Source organism: Anas acuta, chromosome 1 (assembly GCF_963932015.1).
Source record: "Anas acuta chromosome 1, bAnaAcu1.1, whole genome shotgun sequence".
Taxonomy (NCBI): Eukaryota; Metazoa; Chordata; class Aves; order Anseriformes; family Anatidae; genus Anas; species Anas acuta.
Genome location: NC_088979.1, coordinates 178,680,687 through 178,701,223, shown reverse-complemented (window position 1 = coordinate 178,701,223; position 20,537 = coordinate 178,680,687). Strand labels below are relative to the sequence as shown.

General features: G+C 38.8%; 1 protein-coding gene across 4 annotated transcripts in view; it reads right to left on the bottom strand.

The window, feature by feature from the left end:
- Positions 1 to 20,537, bottom strand: part of MET (MET proto-oncogene, receptor tyrosine kinase) — a 135,146-nt gene that overhangs the window by 46,041 nt on the left and 68,568 nt on the right. For all 4 annotated transcript variants that reach the window (XM_068669532.1, XM_068669530.1, XM_068669531.1 and 1 more), the window contains one exon: positions 11,279 to 11,470. In XM_068669532.1, the coding sequence (XP_068525633.1) occupies positions 11,279 to 11,470 (192 nt within the window). The remainder of the gene's footprint in view (positions 1 to 11,278; positions 11,471 to 20,537) is intronic.

The window sequence follows — 20,537 nt, the reverse complement described above, 5'->3', positions numbered from 1 at the left end:
GTACGTGAGAAAAAAAAAAAAAAAAAGAATTTTATCTACAATGTCTATTTAGAGGAAACTTCAGGCCTTTGACATGTTTCCATTTATTTTCACCTTGGTCCTTCAGCTTGAACAGTGCACTGTAGCCTGTGTTGTTACTGTCTGGTCATGGTATATATGGGGCTGCTGGAGTCCAAAACTATGGCAGGCAGATTGTTGCTGTGAGCATGGCTACGAAGCCACCACAAGCAGTCAGAACTCAATTCCCAGAGATGCTGAAATGGTTGTTACTGCAGACAAGTGCTTGGCAAAATCATAGAATCATAGAATCACAGAATGGCTTGGGTTGGGAGGGACCTTAAAGATCATCCAGTTCCAAGCCCCCTGCCACAGGCAGGGATGCCACCCACTAGATCAGGCTGGACACTGTGAGGTCTAACTCCTGCTAATTTCTATGGGAGCTGGGTGTCCAGGACAGTCTTGGCACCTCTTAAGCAACAGGGAAAGCAGGAAGCTCTCTGGAAGATGTTCCAAAACAGGAGCCTAATTTAGCCGTCCTGAAGCCCCTTTGCAAGAGCACTTTCTCCCTTGATTTCAGAAGATCTTAGGAAGATTAGTCACACCAGTATGAAATTCCCCCACTAGTCATCTCTCTTCATCTTAAGTTACCTAAATACTTCTGAGAATTTGGTCTTATTCCTGCAAACACATGCTTAACTTTACTACTGTAACTTTGTTGACTTTAATGGGATGAGTCATGGTTGTTAAGCACAGGCATAAAGCATCTGCAGATTGGGGTGGATATTTGATAGCAAGATTTTATAGGCTCGGGCCTGCAATCCAGAAGGATGTGCACCCAGTGCGATAGCATCAGGCAACAAAGGCAGACGATTGTTTACATAAGGGAAGATCATGTTCATGTTTCAAAAGCTGCATCACGTGTAGTTTACTTAAGGAATTTAGATAATCAGCGTTTGTTGAGAAGTTGAGATTCAATGGAGTTCATTATTTAAAAAGATTGAAGCCATTTTGGAAATAACTTGTATGTCAAAAGTTTCATTTTTTCCTATAATGAAGCTTTTCTCCTGACTCCTAAGGCAGCACCAGAACAGCCAGGACATTGACTTACATGATTTCACTGGCATTTTGCATTGCCAAGGTCTTTCAGCAAGAGGGCTGACTCCAAGACTCGACTTAGAGATGCTGTAATTACAGCTGATGTTTTGTTGTAATTCAAGACTTAAATAAAATATATGAGCAGTAAATTCATGGTGATAACTGTTTCACATCTCAAAGATATTTACAGTTTGGGGTTACAAGAGGCTTTTTTCCCCTTAAAATGAAACTGACTTTGTTAAAGAATTTGTTATAAGTTTGTTTCACAGTACAGAAAGTACAGCTTTTAGAAATCGATAAGGTCTGATCATTTTCAGTGACACAGAAGTATGGTGTCTGACTCAGTGTATTAGGGCATGAGCTCTGTTTTTTTATTCAGGACAATGAAAAATAGAATGGACTGCAAAGCTGCATGGAAAAGCTTGATTAATGTTGGCATTATGGGGAGAGGTAGCACCACAGCTGCAAATACCTTTTTAGTTGATCATTAGCTATGTCTCATCTCGGATACCCACTGCTATAAAATGCTAAGAATTCTTTTCTATCATTAATCCAGGCTTCCTCTTATTGCCAAGCATTCTTTCTGATTGAGCCACAGTGTTAACCCCTTAAACACATCTGTGTTGCAACCTCAGATGATACATGAAAATTTGGATCCCATCTCTCAATAGTCTTGGAAAATTATGTGGTATGTTAAAAACCAAGCGACCTTTATTGTACTGGGGCTGATAGTCAAATCACCTGCTCAAAGCCCAGGTGGACAGACTTTGACCTCATGACATACAGGGAGCTCAAATTACACTTCCTAACTCATTTGGAACTATGAAATAAAAGTTTGCAGTTTTCCTAGAACTAATCCACCAGCCTACAGAATTGCAGTAACAGACTCAAGATGCAAAAAATGCTCTTTCTGGTCCCTATAACTGTGCCATTTCTGCACGCATCAGCCTAGTCCTTGAAATTCTATCTTACCCTTATCCAACATAATCCTGAAGAGAAAGGCAATTTTAAGACAGTTGCTACAGCATGAATATGAGGCTACTTAGGACTCCAGTGTTGTTCTCAGATACCTCTGATTTTTATTGCTTGGGACTGCGCTGGTATGTGTGTACCTTTTGGCATCACTGTATTTTGCCCACACTACCATACATGTGCTACTTCTGCAATGGAAATATTTCAGTGCTACAGAAGGATTTATCTATACAAAGACTAGAAACATGATTATGATTATCCAAGTACTGGTGTTTCTTTTTGTTTTGTTTTGTTTTGTTTTTAAACATCTTAATGAGATTATCAAGTATTTCTCCAGGACACAAAAGAAATGAAAGTATATCTGTGTGCCTGCACTCAAGCAGTTAGGAGAGAGGTAGGGCTTGTGCAGACAAATAATTGACTGAAAGAGAACAAACAGATGCTGGCTGTAAATGGGCAGCTCTTGCAATAATAAGTCACCAGAGGTGTTCTGCAAGGGCCTGTGCTGGGATCCATACTGTTTAATGTATCCATAAATGAGTTTGAAAAGTGGGTGAGCAGTCCAGTGACAAAGTTTGCTGAAGATCTGAAAGTATTCAAGGTGATAAGGATGAGGAGAGACTATGAAGGATGGCAAGAGGACTTTACAAGACAGTGTGTCAAGGCAATAAAATGGCAGGTGAAATATGACAAAGAAGATAAATGTAAAGTGATAACATGATAGATAGTTCCAGGAAAATATCATCTCATTGTTCAGCAGCAGTGCAAAAACAAAGTTAGGAATTATAGAAAAGGATTAGACAACAAATCAGAAAAGATCCTTATGGCATACAAATTCACAGCTTGTCCAGTGCTCGAATTCTCTGTGCAGTTCTGGTTGCCTCATGACAAAAATAATATGTTAAAATGGGAAAAAGGTTCAGGGAAGGGTAACAAAGGCAATCAAAAGGCTGAAACAAGCAGTGACTGGCTTAGTGGAAGCACTGACTTTGTGGGTGGGATATGGAAAAGGCATACAGGACCATAAGTGACATGGAGCGAGTGGCTAGTGGTTGACCATTTACTGTCTTCCAATAAAAGTACTAAATACCATCAAAAAGCAAAAGTAATAGGCAGGTTCAAAACAAACAAAAGAGCAAGACTTCCTGTCACTATGCGATGAACATGTGTGACTCCTTGCCAGAGGATGTAAATGCAATGTACATGGAAAGAACTGAAAAAACAAAACACAGTTGCTCAGGAAATCCCAAGAACTGAAGAACTAGAAATAGTTGGATGCCTGAAGCAGAAGGTATTGCCTATGTTGCCCTGCTCCCTAGGCATCTACTTGTCAGGAGGCTGGAGACAGAAGACTGAGCTAGATGGACCTTTGGTTTGATGAACCCAGGCAGCTGTTCTCATGCTCTTTGAAATAACCCTCCCAAGAAGCACATTCCTAATCATAGCTACAGCCCTAGACATCCTTCTTAAATCAAACACAATATTTATTTCCCTCTGTTTAAGAGAAACACAAAAAGGTATGCAATCTTTCACTGTGGCTCAAAGTACTTTGATAAAGGGCCAACAATTCATTAATTAATATATTATTTAATATATCTTTTATACTGGAAGCCAGTGATCACTTACGTTGATAAAGATCAAAGTAATTCATTTATACACACTTACTTTACCATCGGTTAGTATTAATGGTAAGTGAGAAGCCTCAAATCTAGGTTAATTTAAGGATAATATGGCAAATTAAGACTGTAATAACTTGAGTTGAAAAAGTGCATACAACAGCTTCTTTTAAAAAATGTTCTGATGCTCAGTTCTGCTAGTCAGCAGGATTGAATTACATATGTTACTGAGTGTACGGTGAAATATCTTCTGCAAAAATGAGAGGCCTTCTTATAGCAATCCCATCTAAGTATCACATTGTTATTTTTTCCCTAGATGTCTGGCAGGTGGAGGCCATTACCCAGCAGAGATAGGCTCAGGGTTAACTTTATTGTGTAACGCCTTAAATGCCTCGGGATATGCAGCAAAATCTTGCGGAGGGCACATATGTAGCTCTCTAGATGCTGTATATCACTCTAATCCATGCAGAGTATAATGCTCTGAAGAGTGTAAGCTTCTCTACTTGAACTGAATATTAAAACATGTGTGCTCTCAAAACAGTTATTTGGCAGCAGGTGTTAATTTTAATTTGGCTCTATGGATTTTGCATTATGCACTATTTCATAGTTTTGGGGGGAGCATCAGGATACTTCCTTTACCACAGAAAGAGCTGCTATGATAAAACTGTTAAAAGTTGAGTATATGTATGAAAACATCATTTACATAGTTTTTCTCACAGATTTATTTCTGCTAGTTGAAAAAATTATGAAGTGGGAAGGGTTGCAACAATTCACATTCCTACATATGCATGTGTGCACGTTTTGCATTTAAACACATCACACAGTATTGGGAAGCCAAGTGCCCACAGCAGCAGGATGGGAGTGGGCACTGCGTAGGACAGATTTTGCAATGACTGCTTATATCCCGCCATGCTTTCCTCCTCCCAACACTGCCAGGTTTAAGGTCTGTGCTCATGTATTTTGCGACCTCCTCAAACTTGCTTCCAACATGGCTTGCCATTTGCGTGAGTGGGTTTTGTTACAATCATATTTATCCAGTGGGAAAGGAACTATGACAAAAGAAGTTTGATCAGTCCATAGGTGGAAATAGCTTTCACTGTGCTGTGATACAAACTGGAGCTGAATGACTATGCTGAAAAAAAAAGAAAAAGCAAAGCTCTGTACTTCCTTGCTCTGTGTCAACTCATTTTGCTAATGGGCACCATGGCTTTGAGCCTTGATTCCCGAAGCAGCGAGGCCTTGCTATTTTGCTGTTTGCAAGAGGAGAGCAACGCTGAATGCCTAGCTCTCTTCTTGTTGCGTTCTGGGACATGATTTTCCAAGCTCTCTCTGAGTGCAGTTACAAATAAAAAGCAGATGTGATTATTTTTGTCTATACTCATTTCTGTAACATGCATTGTGTTGCCTGGCATGTAATCTATGAAAGCAGCTATGACACATGCTAATTTTTCTCTTTTCAGGGAAACGAGATGTATTATAGTTTGGTGTTGTTGTTGATTGTTTTTAATCATAAGTATTCCCGGGAAATGACTGTGACTGTCAAATATTCTGTACTTGGATAGGAAAGCTAACAGATTTCTGTTCTGCATGTGAAAATCTCCCAAACAATTGATCTGTGAGAGCTGAGTCCCTGTTCCTCATCATACAGAACGGGGTGCACCAAACGAAAAGATGAGGCAGCAGGTGAAGGAATCTCTTCATCACTCAAAGCATGATGAAATTCTGGATGTAATTATCACAGCATAGTGTGGAGGGCAAAAAAAACAAACCAAACCAAAACAACAACAACAACAACAACAACAACAACAACAACAACAAAAACACAAAAAAAACATAATGGAAAGGAATTCCTTTATGGACAATTAAAGGACTATTAAGGGCTACTAAACACTAGACACAGGTGCATTTTCTGGCTCAGGAAATCTCTGGGCCACTATGTACCAGACACAGGAGGGTACTGGGAGAAGGATCAGTGTGTGCTTTTACTAGCCCCTATCCATCCTGAAACCTTCATTCTAACCCCGTACTTCCTTTCTTAGCTGAAAAATCTGGTTAAAATTGCTGGGGTGCAACGTGTCCCTAGAACAAAGCTTGCTGTTTGTTATTGTTCTGTGCCAGGGTGTGCAGGGAGGCCCTGAGGAGGGTGAGCGGCTTGTTGTGCGCAATGCACTCTGTGCCAACGAAGACTATATATGCTATCATGCTTTGATTCTCGTGCCCCAAGCCATATTCAGTCCAGAAGCTGCTCAGACATGACATTGCGTGACCATGTTTTGCTAATGCTTGGCTTCTCAGCTAGAGCTGGCTCTTATCCAGCCAGATCAGACAGGACTGCAGCCAGCGTGTGGCTGACTGCATCTCAGGGTGTATGTATACGCACCGGAAGACCCTCTCCTTACCTCCAGGAGCAACAGGATGGACATCCTACTGCTCCAAAAAGGTGAGGGGACATCTGCAGGGGGTCCTTACCATGCTTATAGCCTGGTGCTGCCCCACAAGAGTGGTTACCTGCAGTATGTGTAAGGCTTAGAGGGAAAAGTTTCTCATCCCTCTCTTCCTGAAGCAGGTAACCAACGAGCAGTGAGGCCAGCTTTAGGCATAGGGAGCATGTGCAAGGCTCTGCTTCCAAACACAGTGTTATGCTGAAAGCCAGGCTCTGCAGACATCAAAGGCATTGGTCTCTTGTCCATTGTTAAGGCCAAACCAAGTGTGAGCTTTTCGGAATAAATCTTATAAAACTTTCCTGTATCCCACTCTGCTCAGAGCTATCAGAAAGACTTCCCCTTCCTGAAGAACTTTTCGTCACATAAAACTCACTCTCTGAGGTAATTTCAGGCAAAGAAAGAAAAGCTTCACCTTGGAACTGAGCAAAATAGAAGATATTTAATCTCAATATAGCATGGACTTTTTTATTTTTTATTTTTCTTTTGTGACAAACTCAAATATCCCCAAAATACTGGCCGGTAATGAACGTGTCTTTTCCAGTTATGAGTTGTATCCTTAGTGTAGTTTCTTTGACTCGAGGGGAGTAAGACTGGTTTACACCAGCTGTAAATCTGATTCCACAGCTACGGCAGTGTGACTGTGTGCTGTTTTCTAATCAAATAACCACTGTGAAATACCTGATTCACTTTGCACCCAACAGCTGTACTTTCAGCCCATGTTCCCAGTCACACTCTGAAAACAAGCACAATAAGAAAGGCCGAAACAGCTGCAACTTCTCAACAGAAAAAAAAAAAAAAAAAAGAAGGGGGGAAAAAGGCTTGTTGTCAGGCTCCAGCTTAGGAAGGAAGTAAAACCATTTTTCTTTTCTGTCTCATGCATGTCAGCTGTCTTAGAAAAATTATTACTGCTCTGTTTTGTAACAGAAACTCCACAATATTTAGTAAACTACAAACTCCAATCTATTCATGGCCAAATACAGATTTAACATTTCTGATGCAGCCAAAACATGCTCAGTATGTCAATGGGCTGCAATTATTCTCCAGGAGAACTCTGGAATTCACCTCCCGGCCCCAATTATCCTCCTTAAAAGAGCTCATGAATCTTCTGTGCTTGGACAATCTAGATTGATTTGATTTTAGTTTTAGATTTTGGCTGAAAAAAAATAAACATTTAGCAAAGGAGGCAGTATTTCCATTCCTGTATTAGTGTATCAGTGCTTTTCAGAGCTGTGAAAGTGAAAAATTCTATTTAATCCAACTAAGAGGACAAGTAGAAAACAACAGGTGACTATTCACTGGTTGGGTAAGGCATACCTGCTTCTGCATTCCAAATATTATTGGCTCCTCTGATGCTTTTTTTAAAGAAGCAAAATACAGGCTGTACTCTGATAACAGTTGGGTCATTAGCACAGCCATCAGCTTCAGTGGAATCACTTGTAAAGACAGGAGCTATTCAGCGTGATCTGGCTCTAAATACATCAAAAACCTAGACTCAGCTAGCCATCATTTACAGAAGGAAAAATCATGTTCTCAGAAACTACATATTAAACCTTCTCTTGACTTTTGCAGAAATGCTGTGCTGTAATTGTGTGGTAAACAGAAAAATATGGCTGGAAACAGACATGAGGCATCGGTAGGAAGGAAGAAAGTGATGAGCAGAAGAAAGTGCAAAAGGATCTGGAAAGAGAGCAAGAAACATGAAAGAAAGAAGAGAAGAAGAATCAAATGGTTGGCTGCTGATCATGTGTAAGCAGGTATAATAGGAGAATGTGAGATACATTTTCAAATAATTTTTTTTTTGGTTTGAACATCAGGAGCTTGATTCGGCACCTACTGGCTGCCACAGCACAGGCTTGGAGCTTCAATTGAATTTACATGATATGATACTGTGTTTTAAACATCTATTTATTCCCCACAAAATGTTTGTAATAATTAAAATGAACCCTAATTTAATATAACAAAATTTTGATTAAAAACCCATTAATTTCACCCTTAATTGTCACCAATATGTGTCAGATTTGGTCATTGTGTTGCCAGAGTTTATGTCACAAACTAAATTGTCTAAACACAGACTTAAGATTTGATACTTCAAAAAGGATCTAAGTACCGGGTGCAGTGTTCACTACAAGTCTATATATGAGTATGTATTTTTTCTTTTTCTTTTAAATAGTTTTGATGAAAATATATTATAGATACATTAATACAATAAAACCAGATGTAAAACAGGTTTGTTAATACATAGAATTTTCTAGAAATTCTGCAAGTTATTTTCTCTGAAAGCAAATCTCTCTCTAACAGATATAGTCAGCTCTGAATAGCTATGAGTTACAAATAGGTTGCACAGGAAAATTCAATATTTGCATGTACAAAGAGCGAAAATATTAGTGCAAATGACAAACTGTGCAACAGGTAGGTGTACAATAAGGAAAAAGAGGAGGATTTTTTGCAATATGTTCCAGTATATTTGTGAATGAAACAAAAAAAGAAAATAGTTACTTTCTTTGCTATAAAATATGGGGAAGTGATTAGGGATATTGTTTTGATAAATTAAATCATTGTTAGATTATCCTGATTCTTTTTTAATCCATTTTACTTCAGTAATGTTAGTTTAATAGCTCAATTTTTAATGATCTCCATCTCATTGCAGTTAATAGCTATATTTCCATAGAAACACTGCAAATCTGCTTTAGTTGGACATTTGCTAATGAACATGTTTGAAAGCACTTCCTAGATAACTATTAGTGTAAAAAAAAAAAAAAAAAAAAAAGACTTAATGTAAGTGTACATTGAATTCTGGAAAAAGTGATGTCTTCTGTATTCTAGAGACATAGTATTCCTTCCAAGACCATTTAAAGGCAAAAAAAAAAAAAAACACTAAACATTTTATCTGGAGGTAGTGTCATTAAAGCTAGTTGGTATGCTTATTCTCCTGCTGGTTGCACCAAATCCTCAAAGAAAGAGCTCCTACTTATTACAGTATGAGCCCAATGCTAACTTCCCTCTGTAACTCAAGCCAATCTAATTCAATGATGAGAATATTTCTGCTAATGGCAATATGAAGTGTACACAATAGCCTTTCTTTTGATCTGTAACTGAACCTGGAATGGGAAATGTGTCCTGGAAATATTTTAATTGTTCCATGAGTGGGTAAATGTCTGAATGAGATGTATAGTGCAGGACTTGAATGAATAATTTAAGGAACGTTACAAATAAAAATAATGCTGCCTTGTGCTTTCCACCGCAGCTCCCTAAAAGCTTTATGGCAGCCCAAAACAAGTGCAGTGAATAAGACAGTGGCTGTTATTAACTGTATATTTTAGATAAGGAAATGGCTTCAGAAAGGTTAAACAAATTGCTCATGTTCACTGTGTGAACCAGTATCTATGTTTAATAACAGAGCGTAGGTTGCTCCTGTGCTCAGCGTGTAGCTCTTAGCATTTGCCTTTCCTGTGCTGAAGACTAGCTGCAGCTTAAAGATAACGAGGTCGTCAAAGCAAGTTCAGGTAAAACTGGCAGGGTTGTCACTGAACATTTTGTTAAATTCCTGTCTTTTAGGGGGAAAGGAGAAATGTAATTTTCTCTGATTTTCTCCTGTTTTCCACCTGTCCTATATGGTAAATTACTTTGACCCCCCTCTTTTCAGGAGCACTATGGGTTGTGCAACCCAGGGCAGGTTCTGCACCCAGTCTGTGCAGAAGGCAGTAGTGGGGATGTTGGATACCCTTTGTCTAAAAAGGGTGCCAACTGGGGATTAACAAATACTGGGGACAGTATGTAACTTCACTGGATGTGTTAGGGACTGAGAATGAGAGGAAGAGTGAGAAAAAAAAGAAGGCATATTATTTAGTCTTCTCTGATGACTCATGCTACATCAAGAATTTATGAAAAGGTGTACGTGCCCAAGTGGTTTCTAATGGAAGGTTACCAGATGTGGGAAAGCTGGAAGGGCACAGCAGCACATGATGGCCTTCTTATCAGGAGCCAGTTAATGACGGTTGAGGGACAACTGCTAAATTTGATGACTGCAGCCTACAGAGCAAAGACTCTGTAAAGCGTCAAAGACTGCCAATACATTTGGAAGTCCGCTAGAGGATGGATAATACTGGCAGAGTAAAAAGGAAACAGATCCCTGGGTGCAGGTGGGATCCAGGCCGAGATACACACCCAGGCTGGACCCTGTGGTGGCTGGAGAAGACAAGCTCTCCAAAGTGGTCATTGTGGGTTGACAGTGATTGAAAGAAGGTGTGTAAGTAGAGGAAGCCCTCATTGTTTTCAAAGTATTTTGTCTTCTTATGTTTGACTGCCAAATTTTTAAAAGACTGGCTGTATGGGTTAGATTTATTTTGTTATTCAGCTACAAAGAAGGTATGCAGGCTAATCTACCTGCCTAGATTAGTTATGTACTCAGTGGAGGGAGACAGACTTCTCAGGAGGGTGATTTACCACTCCCTATGGACAACCTGGTTTAAGACAGGAAAAATTGCTGTCCAAAAGAATAGTGAGAAGACAATGAGTCCTAAAAACTGAGATGCACTCAGAGAGACTTGCAACTAGGTGACAGAGCAGTTAATCTCAATTATTCAGCTGTGAGTCGTAAACTCACATGGGTATGAAGCAAGTAGTTTGCTGCCATAGAAGTGGATCAGTATATAGAAACAACTAATGCTCTTTCTTGTACACTGTAAACTGTCTGGGCATTTTACTTTAAACTAGATATAATCTGATCTTCTAGATCAATTGACCGTATGAAGCATGCATCTGAAACTGTTCAGAGAATCAGTCATTGCTTTAGAGCTTTTTGCCCCCAGCTGGGGTTGGAGAATGCTTGATATGTATCTAGGACAAAAAATTCAGTTTATATTCCTTTCAAAGAAATGTAGTTTGTACAGACCAAAAAAGATCTCTGGACTGAACCAGCCAAAGTGGAGATATGGCAGATTTTGCTCCAAAACCATTGCTCCAAACCACAAAGCCCATGTGAAACATTTAAAATGCTGAATACTCTATTAGATGCTTTGTCTATGTTCCAGAGGTTCTATTTTGCTCAACAATTTGAATTTTCTAACACCCTATTAAACTTGATAATACCGCTCCTTGTTTTTCACTATTCTGTTTAACTCCAGTGTTTTTTAATGTGAAGGTGATATTTACCTGCATGAAGCGTCCCTCCGAAGTTCCCAGATTAGCAACGGTAAGGTTCCCTTTGGTGAAGACAGATATTGAAGTTAACAGGACGTTGTTGAACTGGCCCATGAACAAGTCAACCCTCTGCAAAGGAGTTGTAACTTCTAAGCGATATTCATCATCTTGTGCTCTGCAGTATGAAGCATTTCTTGAAAAAGCCTGTTAGAAAATGAAGTACAGATGAGTACTGTCTTTATGAGTAGGAATAGATCTTTGTCAGAGTGAAGTCATTTAGCACAAATGCATTTGACCAAAAGTATTTTAAAATGTTTCAAACTTAATTGCTTCATCAGTTATGATGTTCTTTGAGGAAGGCAATGACTTCTTAACATTATGGGAATGCTTCTTTCAACTTTTTTATTCCCTCTGTAAGGAAAAAGACTGTAAAGTCTTTATTTAACCGGATGATATATGTGTAAGCATATATATCAAGGTTTTCTTTCTCTAGGTGAATTTCATAATGCTCCGTCTCCAAGGGTCTCAGAATTCTTTGATTGCAAAGCTTGATCAATGACTCACCTGCTTCTAAAACAGTGATTCCTAGAAAACGATTCTCTAAAAACTTTGCATTTTCACTTTTTTTTTCATTAAAATAAGATTTTCCAGCATTCTTCTTTTTCTGTTCTCTTTTTTTTTTTCCCTACATTTTTTTTCAGTGATACGCAGAAAAAGGTGGAGAAAAAGGTGAAGAAAGAGAAGGAAATAAAGCAGGAAAAATATGTTTCTGATTGTATATAGTGAAGCCAGCTTTTTGTAATTACTTAGGCTGTTATATTGATCATTTATTGCTTATGTGCTATTTCGTCCAATCACTATGTCTCAAGTGCACTGTAGTAGTTGCTGTTTTTGCAGGATTTTCTCTTTCAGTTTGGTAATAGAGAATACAGGTTTTTAATTTTCATCAGAAAAATTCTTGAACAATACACTTTAAGATATCTCTAGAGAAGAATATAACCTTCAGTTCTGATAATTCAATAGTAATCTATTAACTGAAAATTCCATTACTATTGATACTACATCATCTGTTTTGGTGAAATTGTACAGATAATAACCAGGAACCCCCTAAAGGATCTCTAACCAGTTTAAATTTGGAAGTCATCTAGTGTGTTCCCACTGTAGCATCCTTTATGAATAAACATGTAGGAGGATTATAAAGGATCTTAGGACAGTCCCCTCTGTTGAAATCAATACAGAGCTAGGTTTTTCCTACTTTTTTTTTCTTATTGATTTGTTGTTGTTACAAACATGTTTAAAAAATCCTTTTAAAAGCTTGAATTAAGCCTTTTAAAGACAGTCAGAGTCTTTCTACTAAAGTCAATAGGCCTGGATCATGCAGTTAGAGACAAGTAAAATTTTATTTTTATATTTTCTTGATTTGGGTGGTTTTCCTTCTGCTACTTAGAGTACTATTAGAAAGAAAATGATGAATCAAGGATTTCTTGCTGGCTTAACTCTGTTGAATTCTGGAAAAACCCCAAGGCATTGGAAATGCTACTAGCAAACTGTTTAACGTAATAGCTCCGTCCTTTGCTGTCAAATTGTTGTGTTTCTGAACTGTGCCCAGCAATAGCACTGGCAGGTGAAGTTTCTTATGATCCTTGGAAGTTGCTGCCAGCAGTTGTGACAGCTTTTCTCTCCAGGTGTCCTGTCAATTTACTGTATCATTTATGTAAAATCCTGTATAAGGCCAAACAAGTGTAATTGAAATCTTTATGCCTAATCATACCCTAACGATACAGAAAGAGGGCTTCCATATTAGATCTGACACAGAAGTAACTTAATGGTTTGGTTACCTACATGCTAAAGTATTTGCTCTATTAGTTTTGATATTAACTGTTAATGTATGGTAGGAACTGACCTAGGAACTTTGCACTAGGCACACCGAACAGTCACTGAATAAACTTTACATATTTTTAACCCAGTACTTGACTGGGTTAAGTCATCAACAGGAGACAAATTTAATTTTTCTTTGTTTTGTCCAACAAACAAGTGAAAAGCTTTATTCTTTTGCACTCATATCCTATCCAGTTGAAAAATATTTCTGAAACATCTGTGCAAAGATTACTCATACAATGAGTATGAATAGTTCAAGTGCAGAAAGATGTACAGTTCTCATGCTTTTTGAAATAAGGCAGATTTCTGAGTTTACCCTCCCCCAGCTTGGGACCTCTGCTCTTTGCTATAATTCCTTTCCTTCCATGAGCAAACAACTTTAACAACTTTAGGGAGAATGTTTTAGTGCTAAACCTAAAAAAGTACCTTCTCCTGTGTGCTTATCTTAACGCATTTTGAGCATCCTGATGCTCCTTGTGAAACTCTGTTCAAGCTTTTTTTTTTTTTTTTTTTTTTTTTTAATATGGCTGCATTTTCCTGTTTGCCCCTATACCTTTCCTAGCTTTCCTGAAGTCATTTCAGCCACAAAGTCATTTCAGTCTTCCTCAGAGATGTCGTAATTTTGGGTATCTGCCCAAAGACCTGCAGAGTGTTCCACATATGGCTCTCTTACAAAACCTGGCGCTTCATGGATCAACCATAACATAAGGTTAGCTGTTCAAGAAATACGAATGCTTTGATCTTTGAGTAGAAATACAGAGATTAAAAGGCTACTTAGAAAACTAAAGGAAGATTGATAACACAGAAAACTTCAGTAAAGAAGCTGCTTTAAATTAACTCTTTGAAGATTGAATCTCTGCCTCCCTCTCTCTTTCTCTCAGTGTACACATAAGTATCCTCTTGGCTGTCAATGTGGAAAAATAACTGATGTCAGATGATGCACTCTGGATATTACGCCAAGTTGCGGTGACAAATCACACAAATATTGAAATGGACGATTAGAGCACTGGTAAGTGTGTGGGTTGGGATATATTGCCTCTCTTGTGTGATGAGAGGTGCCAGTTGGGTGTGATTCACAGCAAGGGCTTTGTGAAACTGGTGTAGGTGTGCCACTGGAATGTAAAGAGGTGCGGGAAAGCCCTGCCTTTTTTCTGTATCCAGAAGGTAGGAGATAACACACTACCTTATTAGTTCATAGGGGAAGTTTTGGTGTTTTGGAATTTTCCCTGGACTCCGTCCATGGAGGACAAACATACCAAAGAAGCCCCTAGACATCAAGCTGGGCTATCAAGAGCTGTTGCTGCTTGGCGGTTAACTGATGATTTACACCTCATGTTCAGTGGACTTAAAAATATTATTTTGGACAGAGTTGCACATTTGAAACTAAAAGTGCAAAGCAGGGAGGAAAACTTAAAGTTGCTAATGGAAATCTCAAAAAAATACCCAGGTAGGTCAGTGTCAGTATTTAGTCTCCTGTCCTCTGGTCTGAATAGACTCAGGGACCAAAAAAAAAAAGTTTAACCAGGGATTTTTTCTGAGATTTTCTGATATTTGCAGTGACTGCTGTTTGGAGAAACAGTTCAGTAAGCATTCCTCCAGACCTGTCTTGCTACAGCTGGCCAAAACCTCTCTTCTTATTTAAGTGCAGTGCTCAATTAGATAGTGATATTATGTCTTGATCTGATGCTTAATGTCTTGAATAAACTAGAAATTAATGACTTAATCACTGCAGAGCATCTCATGCTGTCTTGCAAACAATTTGGAAGACATCATTAAAATTAAAATTTAATTTGACAAATTGAAGAAGTAGGCTGAAATTAACGAGATTTACTAGTGTGAATTGTAAAATGCTACAGTTATGAAGGATAATTCAAGTACATTGGGAATATGTAGGAGTCTTATTTCCTAATGGTTAGTTTATGTGACTTTTAACTTGTTAGCTGTCAGGAATCAAATGCCTAATGATCAGCTTTTGTTTTCTTCTATGGATCTTGGGAGTCTCCCTCAAGAGAAATGGGCACCCAGAAGTGCCTACAGCATTTCTCCTTTGAGCGTTTCTATGGCATAACATGGTGGAAATGTGCTACAGCTGGAGGAGGTGGAGTCTGATATCTGCAAATAGCAAAAGTCCATTTTCAACGAATAACTGCTGTAGTGGGAATGAATAGATGATTCTATATAACAAATTGGCTCCCAATCTGATTTAAAATGGAAACAGTGTAGGAAGACATTTAGGAAATCTCCTGAATAGTTTCTTATCTCCTGTTGTGGAGGTCAGTGAGTGAAGATAAATAAACTGCAATTTTCAGGACTGTGTCCTGCTGGATTCAAATACATAATGATGTAAAACTTATATAACAGACTCTGAACAGCAAGAGTAACTGTGGGGAAGACAGAAGGACCTTATCAGACTTTTCTCTCTCAATTTTCTTGAGTATTTTTAGCCAATAAAGTTTTGCTGTTCTGTAATGCGTTCAAATTTCCTGGATAGTTTGCACAATTTCTCTTCAGGTAAGCAATGCATTTGATCACTCTGTCTTCTCAAGTGAAATACGAGAGGTGAAATTTTGGCTCCAGTAATGTCAGTGAAGCCAGGATATTGCCTGAAGGGGATGAGTGACTTGATCAGCATCATACTGCAGTTAGACCCCGTACCATCTCTTTTCCAGGGCCAAGTTTAAAAATGTGAAGTACATTATAAAGATCTCCTGCCTATTGTTGTTATCTCTGAAAGGAATTACTTCTTGGATTTCATAAATTCATAAATCTTCCCAGCTGTCACATACCAGTCACTTTCATTCTATGCTCAGTTAGAGAAGACTACTAAAATCCTTATTCTTATAGCTCCAAGACAAGGTGAGGAGAAAAATAACCAGGACAAACTTTCTGGCCTCTGGCCCATTTATGGACTTTATTCACCTCATGCCTTCTTATATCTGTTCCCTTGGCAAAAGGACAAACTCCTTTCTCCTGTCCCCTGTAGTTTCATGCCTTAGCTGGTCAGAATGAATAAAGCACAAGGGAGAAGAGGAGATAAATATAAGTAGCTTTCTACTCCAGTCCCATGGAAGAATATTTTCTCTGCAATTTGAAAGAAGGAAAGTTCATGAAATGGACCCAATTTTACCACTAGCAATTCTAAAAAGCCACAGTCACATTTGTTTTTCTCACTATACATAACTGTCACAGACTATCTGAATTCTTTATAGTTATGGGCACAATCAATGATCACACAATGAAAAATTATGGACACACTTATTTTTTGGAAGTAACTGAGCAGAAAAGAATCTCTTGTGAATGAACTCCAGTGCTGTACAACAGGCAGGAGTGAAACCAGCCAGAATGGAGGAGCATGAGAAACAGAAGTTCTTTGGATGCAGTGTGTTGGCTTTTGCCAACAAGATCAACTGCAGTTCCACAGCCAGACTTGTCATCTGTTGGATCGGCACAATGGCAGAATGAGTTCCCAAAATTTGCTGCTGCATTTCCAAGAGAAGCAACTATGCGTAACTAAACAGGGATGGCCAGTACTAGCCGTATGTACTGTCCAACAGCAGGCTAAATGTAAAACAGTGTTCTTTATTGGCACCAAGATTACATTACCTTCTTATTCTCCCACTTCATTTCCTTTATCCAATATTACTAATGAAGAGCTTGGGTCTTTCATTTTGAACTATTGCACACATTTATGGTGGTGGGCTCAGTATATCATTGGAAAGAGGTATTCCAAGGGGACAAATCAGCTATTATTTGCAGTAGGGAAGCCAGACTAGAACAGTATGCTGGAGATATGCTGTGCATAGCCCACCTGCTGCTCTCACAGCACAGAAAGACAGATAATATTCATGTGGAAGTGGCAGCGTTAGGTATTGATATGATGTAAGCTTGCCTTTTTGAAGCCGTATTCTATCAAAAAAACACCTGGATTCCAGAAATTACTCAGAAGTCAAATCACAAGAGAAAACCCAAATGCATGAAAATGCAATGCGACTTTTAAAACAGATTTTTGCAAAATATCAACAGACATCATTACCAAGCACTTTTTGTAATACTAAGGAGGGGTAAAACAATAAAGCATGGAGTGGGCCAATTTTGCCAAAGGGACACACATTTCTACACTAAACAATTCCCACAAAGCAGATCTATTGTGTTTCTGATTTCTTCATGATGTCTGAAAGACAAACCTAGACTGTAGGTACTGTGAACTCAGTCCAGTGTTCACTGAGAACTGAACACATCTGAGGCAGGGGACTGGTTTCTCCTGTTTCTAAGAACTTCTGCTGGGGCACTGAAGCTTTGCTTTAAATGGGAAAAGAGTTTTTTCCTCTTTTTATTTTAAACAAAGAATTGTTTCCCTCTTCCTTCCTCTTCTTCCCATTATTCCTCATGTATTTGAAAGCAATTCATTTTTTTATTTTTATTTTTATAAAATACAGGAGAGGTATGTTCCCTTTCCGAGAATAAACCTTCAAATCTCAATTGCAAAGTAAGAGATTTGAAGAAAAAGCAACTGGAAACAATACTTTAAAATGGAAACAACTTTCAATCAACCTTAATTATACAGTGGCCACTACTATGTGTTGCCATTGCCTGCAGATAATCTAAGTTACAAAGGAAACCAACCCTTCAAAATAATACTTGTTGCAAAATAAGGAGAAATTTAAAGGGAATTACTAAAAGATCTTTCAGCTACACTTTCAGCTTCCAGGACTTGATCTAGAATTCACTAAAGTCAATGGAAAGATCATATAAAAGTTTATGACTCCCAGAAAAAAAAAATAAAATGTTTTTAACAACTCTATTGATGCATCTTACATAGTATCATTCCACTATCTCCTATACTTGTTGCTTTGATCTACTTCAGTGCTCAAATGGGGGGGAGATGGTTACTGTAGTGATGCTCCACTTAAGGTAATAAGGTAAAAAGACATCCATGTTAAATGTAATTAGTTAATACAAATTAAGATGATTACATGTTCTATTGTCAAGATCATTCAAAGAGTTATTTGCTTTTGTCATTGAACAGTGCTGCATAAGTTTTCATAATCTGGTTAGTGCATTAGCACTAAGTCAATCCTATTGATTCAGCAGATAAAATGGACCTGAGTAATCTTTGCATTTTGCTTATTTCCCTTATATTAATTTAACATTTAACTCAGCATACAGATTATCAAAGGAGAGGTGTTGAATCATTACAGATTTTGAAGAAATACAACAAGGTATAAGAGCTGTCAATATAAACAGTTTTGCTGTACACTGATATAGTGCATCAGGTGCATTTTTCACAGAAGTCCTTATTTATATGGAAGCTGTGATGAAATGGAAAAACTGTGAATTCCATGTAGACCAGCGATCCTAAGATAATTTTGAGCATGGAGACTTTTATTCCAAGATAACATTGCACAACAACTGCACATCTAGCCAAAACAGTGGTACGAGAGACTCCTGGGATAGAAAGGAGTCCAGAAAGTAGGAGAAAATCATGCGGTTTGCCCTAATTCCCACAGTCAGAACATTAAAGCAGAGTCACATCTTCCTTGAGAAAATGAAGCTCTCATTATCACTTTCCCCAAGATCATTCTTCCTCTAATGGTTCATTGTATTCACCTACTGCATATCCAGGGCAAGTAATATTTCTTTGTGACCTGCACTTGCTTTCTGAACCATTTGCACAATGTTTTTTCTTCATTAGAAGTATTTTTTTTTATTATTATTATTCAGTATGGGATTTGACTCTGGTTTTACTTGTGTCTATGGAAATCAGGAGTAATTCCATTCTGATGCAAAATCTGTCTGAGTTCAGAAACCCACATACCACCTAGAAAGTCCGCGTAACACAGCAGTCTCCTGGATACTAATTGCTCACTGTTGCTTTAGTGAGCAATAGTGAAGGTGATGTGGGGTCCTGAGTCAGATCAAACTGTGAGCAGAGAAATGCTGAGGTAAGGTTGGTGCTGAGGGAGCTGAAAGGCAGATGTCTGCTTTGTCAGGATTTTCATCCTAACTGCAGACAGGATAAAAAAGTGTTGTTCATAGACAGACAGAAATGGAAAGCTGGAAGCTTGTTAGACTCTTACGACAGCATAGTATCTGAGATGGGTGCCCTCTGGATATGCCCCTTCATCATTTGGCAGCAGAATTGAGGGAAATTCATTCCTAATTTAGATGTCTCAGCTAGCTTCCAAAGCCAGGTGGGATGAATCCAGGAGACAGTAGATCTGCATGCAATGCACTGCAGCATCAGCTTCTCTTTCTCTGGGACATGGATTTGCATCCACAGAAACCCAAGCAGCTCTCTCAGGCAGGGCTGACACAGTCCCATTACAGAACATCCATCAGCACATTGGAAAAGAACTTAGGCTGGGGCAAAGGAGAACTAGAATTTGCTTCACACCCAGGAAAACAGACGTAGAGCTGAACTTTACATCTCTAGTGAGTGTCCTTAATGCTGCACACCTGCTAGTCTACTTTTTGGAGACCTCTTCTTGTGGGGTTGCAAAGTGTTTCAAATTTTTTCAAAGTTACACGGGATGAGAAAATTATTCTCTGTCCAATTCTAACCTTTAGAGTAAATTAAAGGGCTTCAGAAACTCTGAGAAATAAAAAACACATGACCAGAGAATCCAAACATCCATGTGAAAAAATAAAAATCGCTTTCTGCTTGAAATGATTGTGTGCGATTCCAGAGAAACACAGCAGTCACTCTCCCACAGTAATAACCAGGGAACCCTGCCTTCAGTGGAAGAATTTGATTAAAAACTCTGGAAATGGAACATTATTAGTAACTCTGGATGATAAAGCAGTGCCCTTTGCAGAAAATGGTAGGTTAACGGGTACTACTTTTTCACAGAGAAATCCAGCTTTCATCGAGAAGATGATAAAATACCAAGCAGAAACACTGGGAGGCAAACAGAGACAGCTCCTTAACAGGAGATCAGGGGAAGGAAAACTGTAGCTTTTGCAACACTCAGACTAACAGGTCAGCTCTCAAACCCCATTGCTGCCGGGGCTTGGAAGAATCTGCAAAGACACCTACAGCTCAGGGCAGCATGGTACTTTCCAGAGAAGGTCCCTCACCTGCCTTTTTCTTTGTCATGATTTTTTCTTGGGAACTTCCTTGTGATGGTGTCCCTGGTTGGTCTCAGGGACAGAACAGCCCCTCACCTTCACAGTTTATGCCTCTGATGAATCTGGCCCAGCCTGAGCTAACCTTAACGACAGCGAAAGCTCATATCATACCCGTGCACACACCCATACTGCTTCTTTCATTACAGCTTAGCAGGAGCTCAGACTGTTCCTGTGACCCTTCAGGCTGTGATATTTGCAGGCCTTGCAAGGCCAAGTAGGTAGATGGCTGTGTACCTAATACTGGAGGGACTCAGGGTGGTGCCTG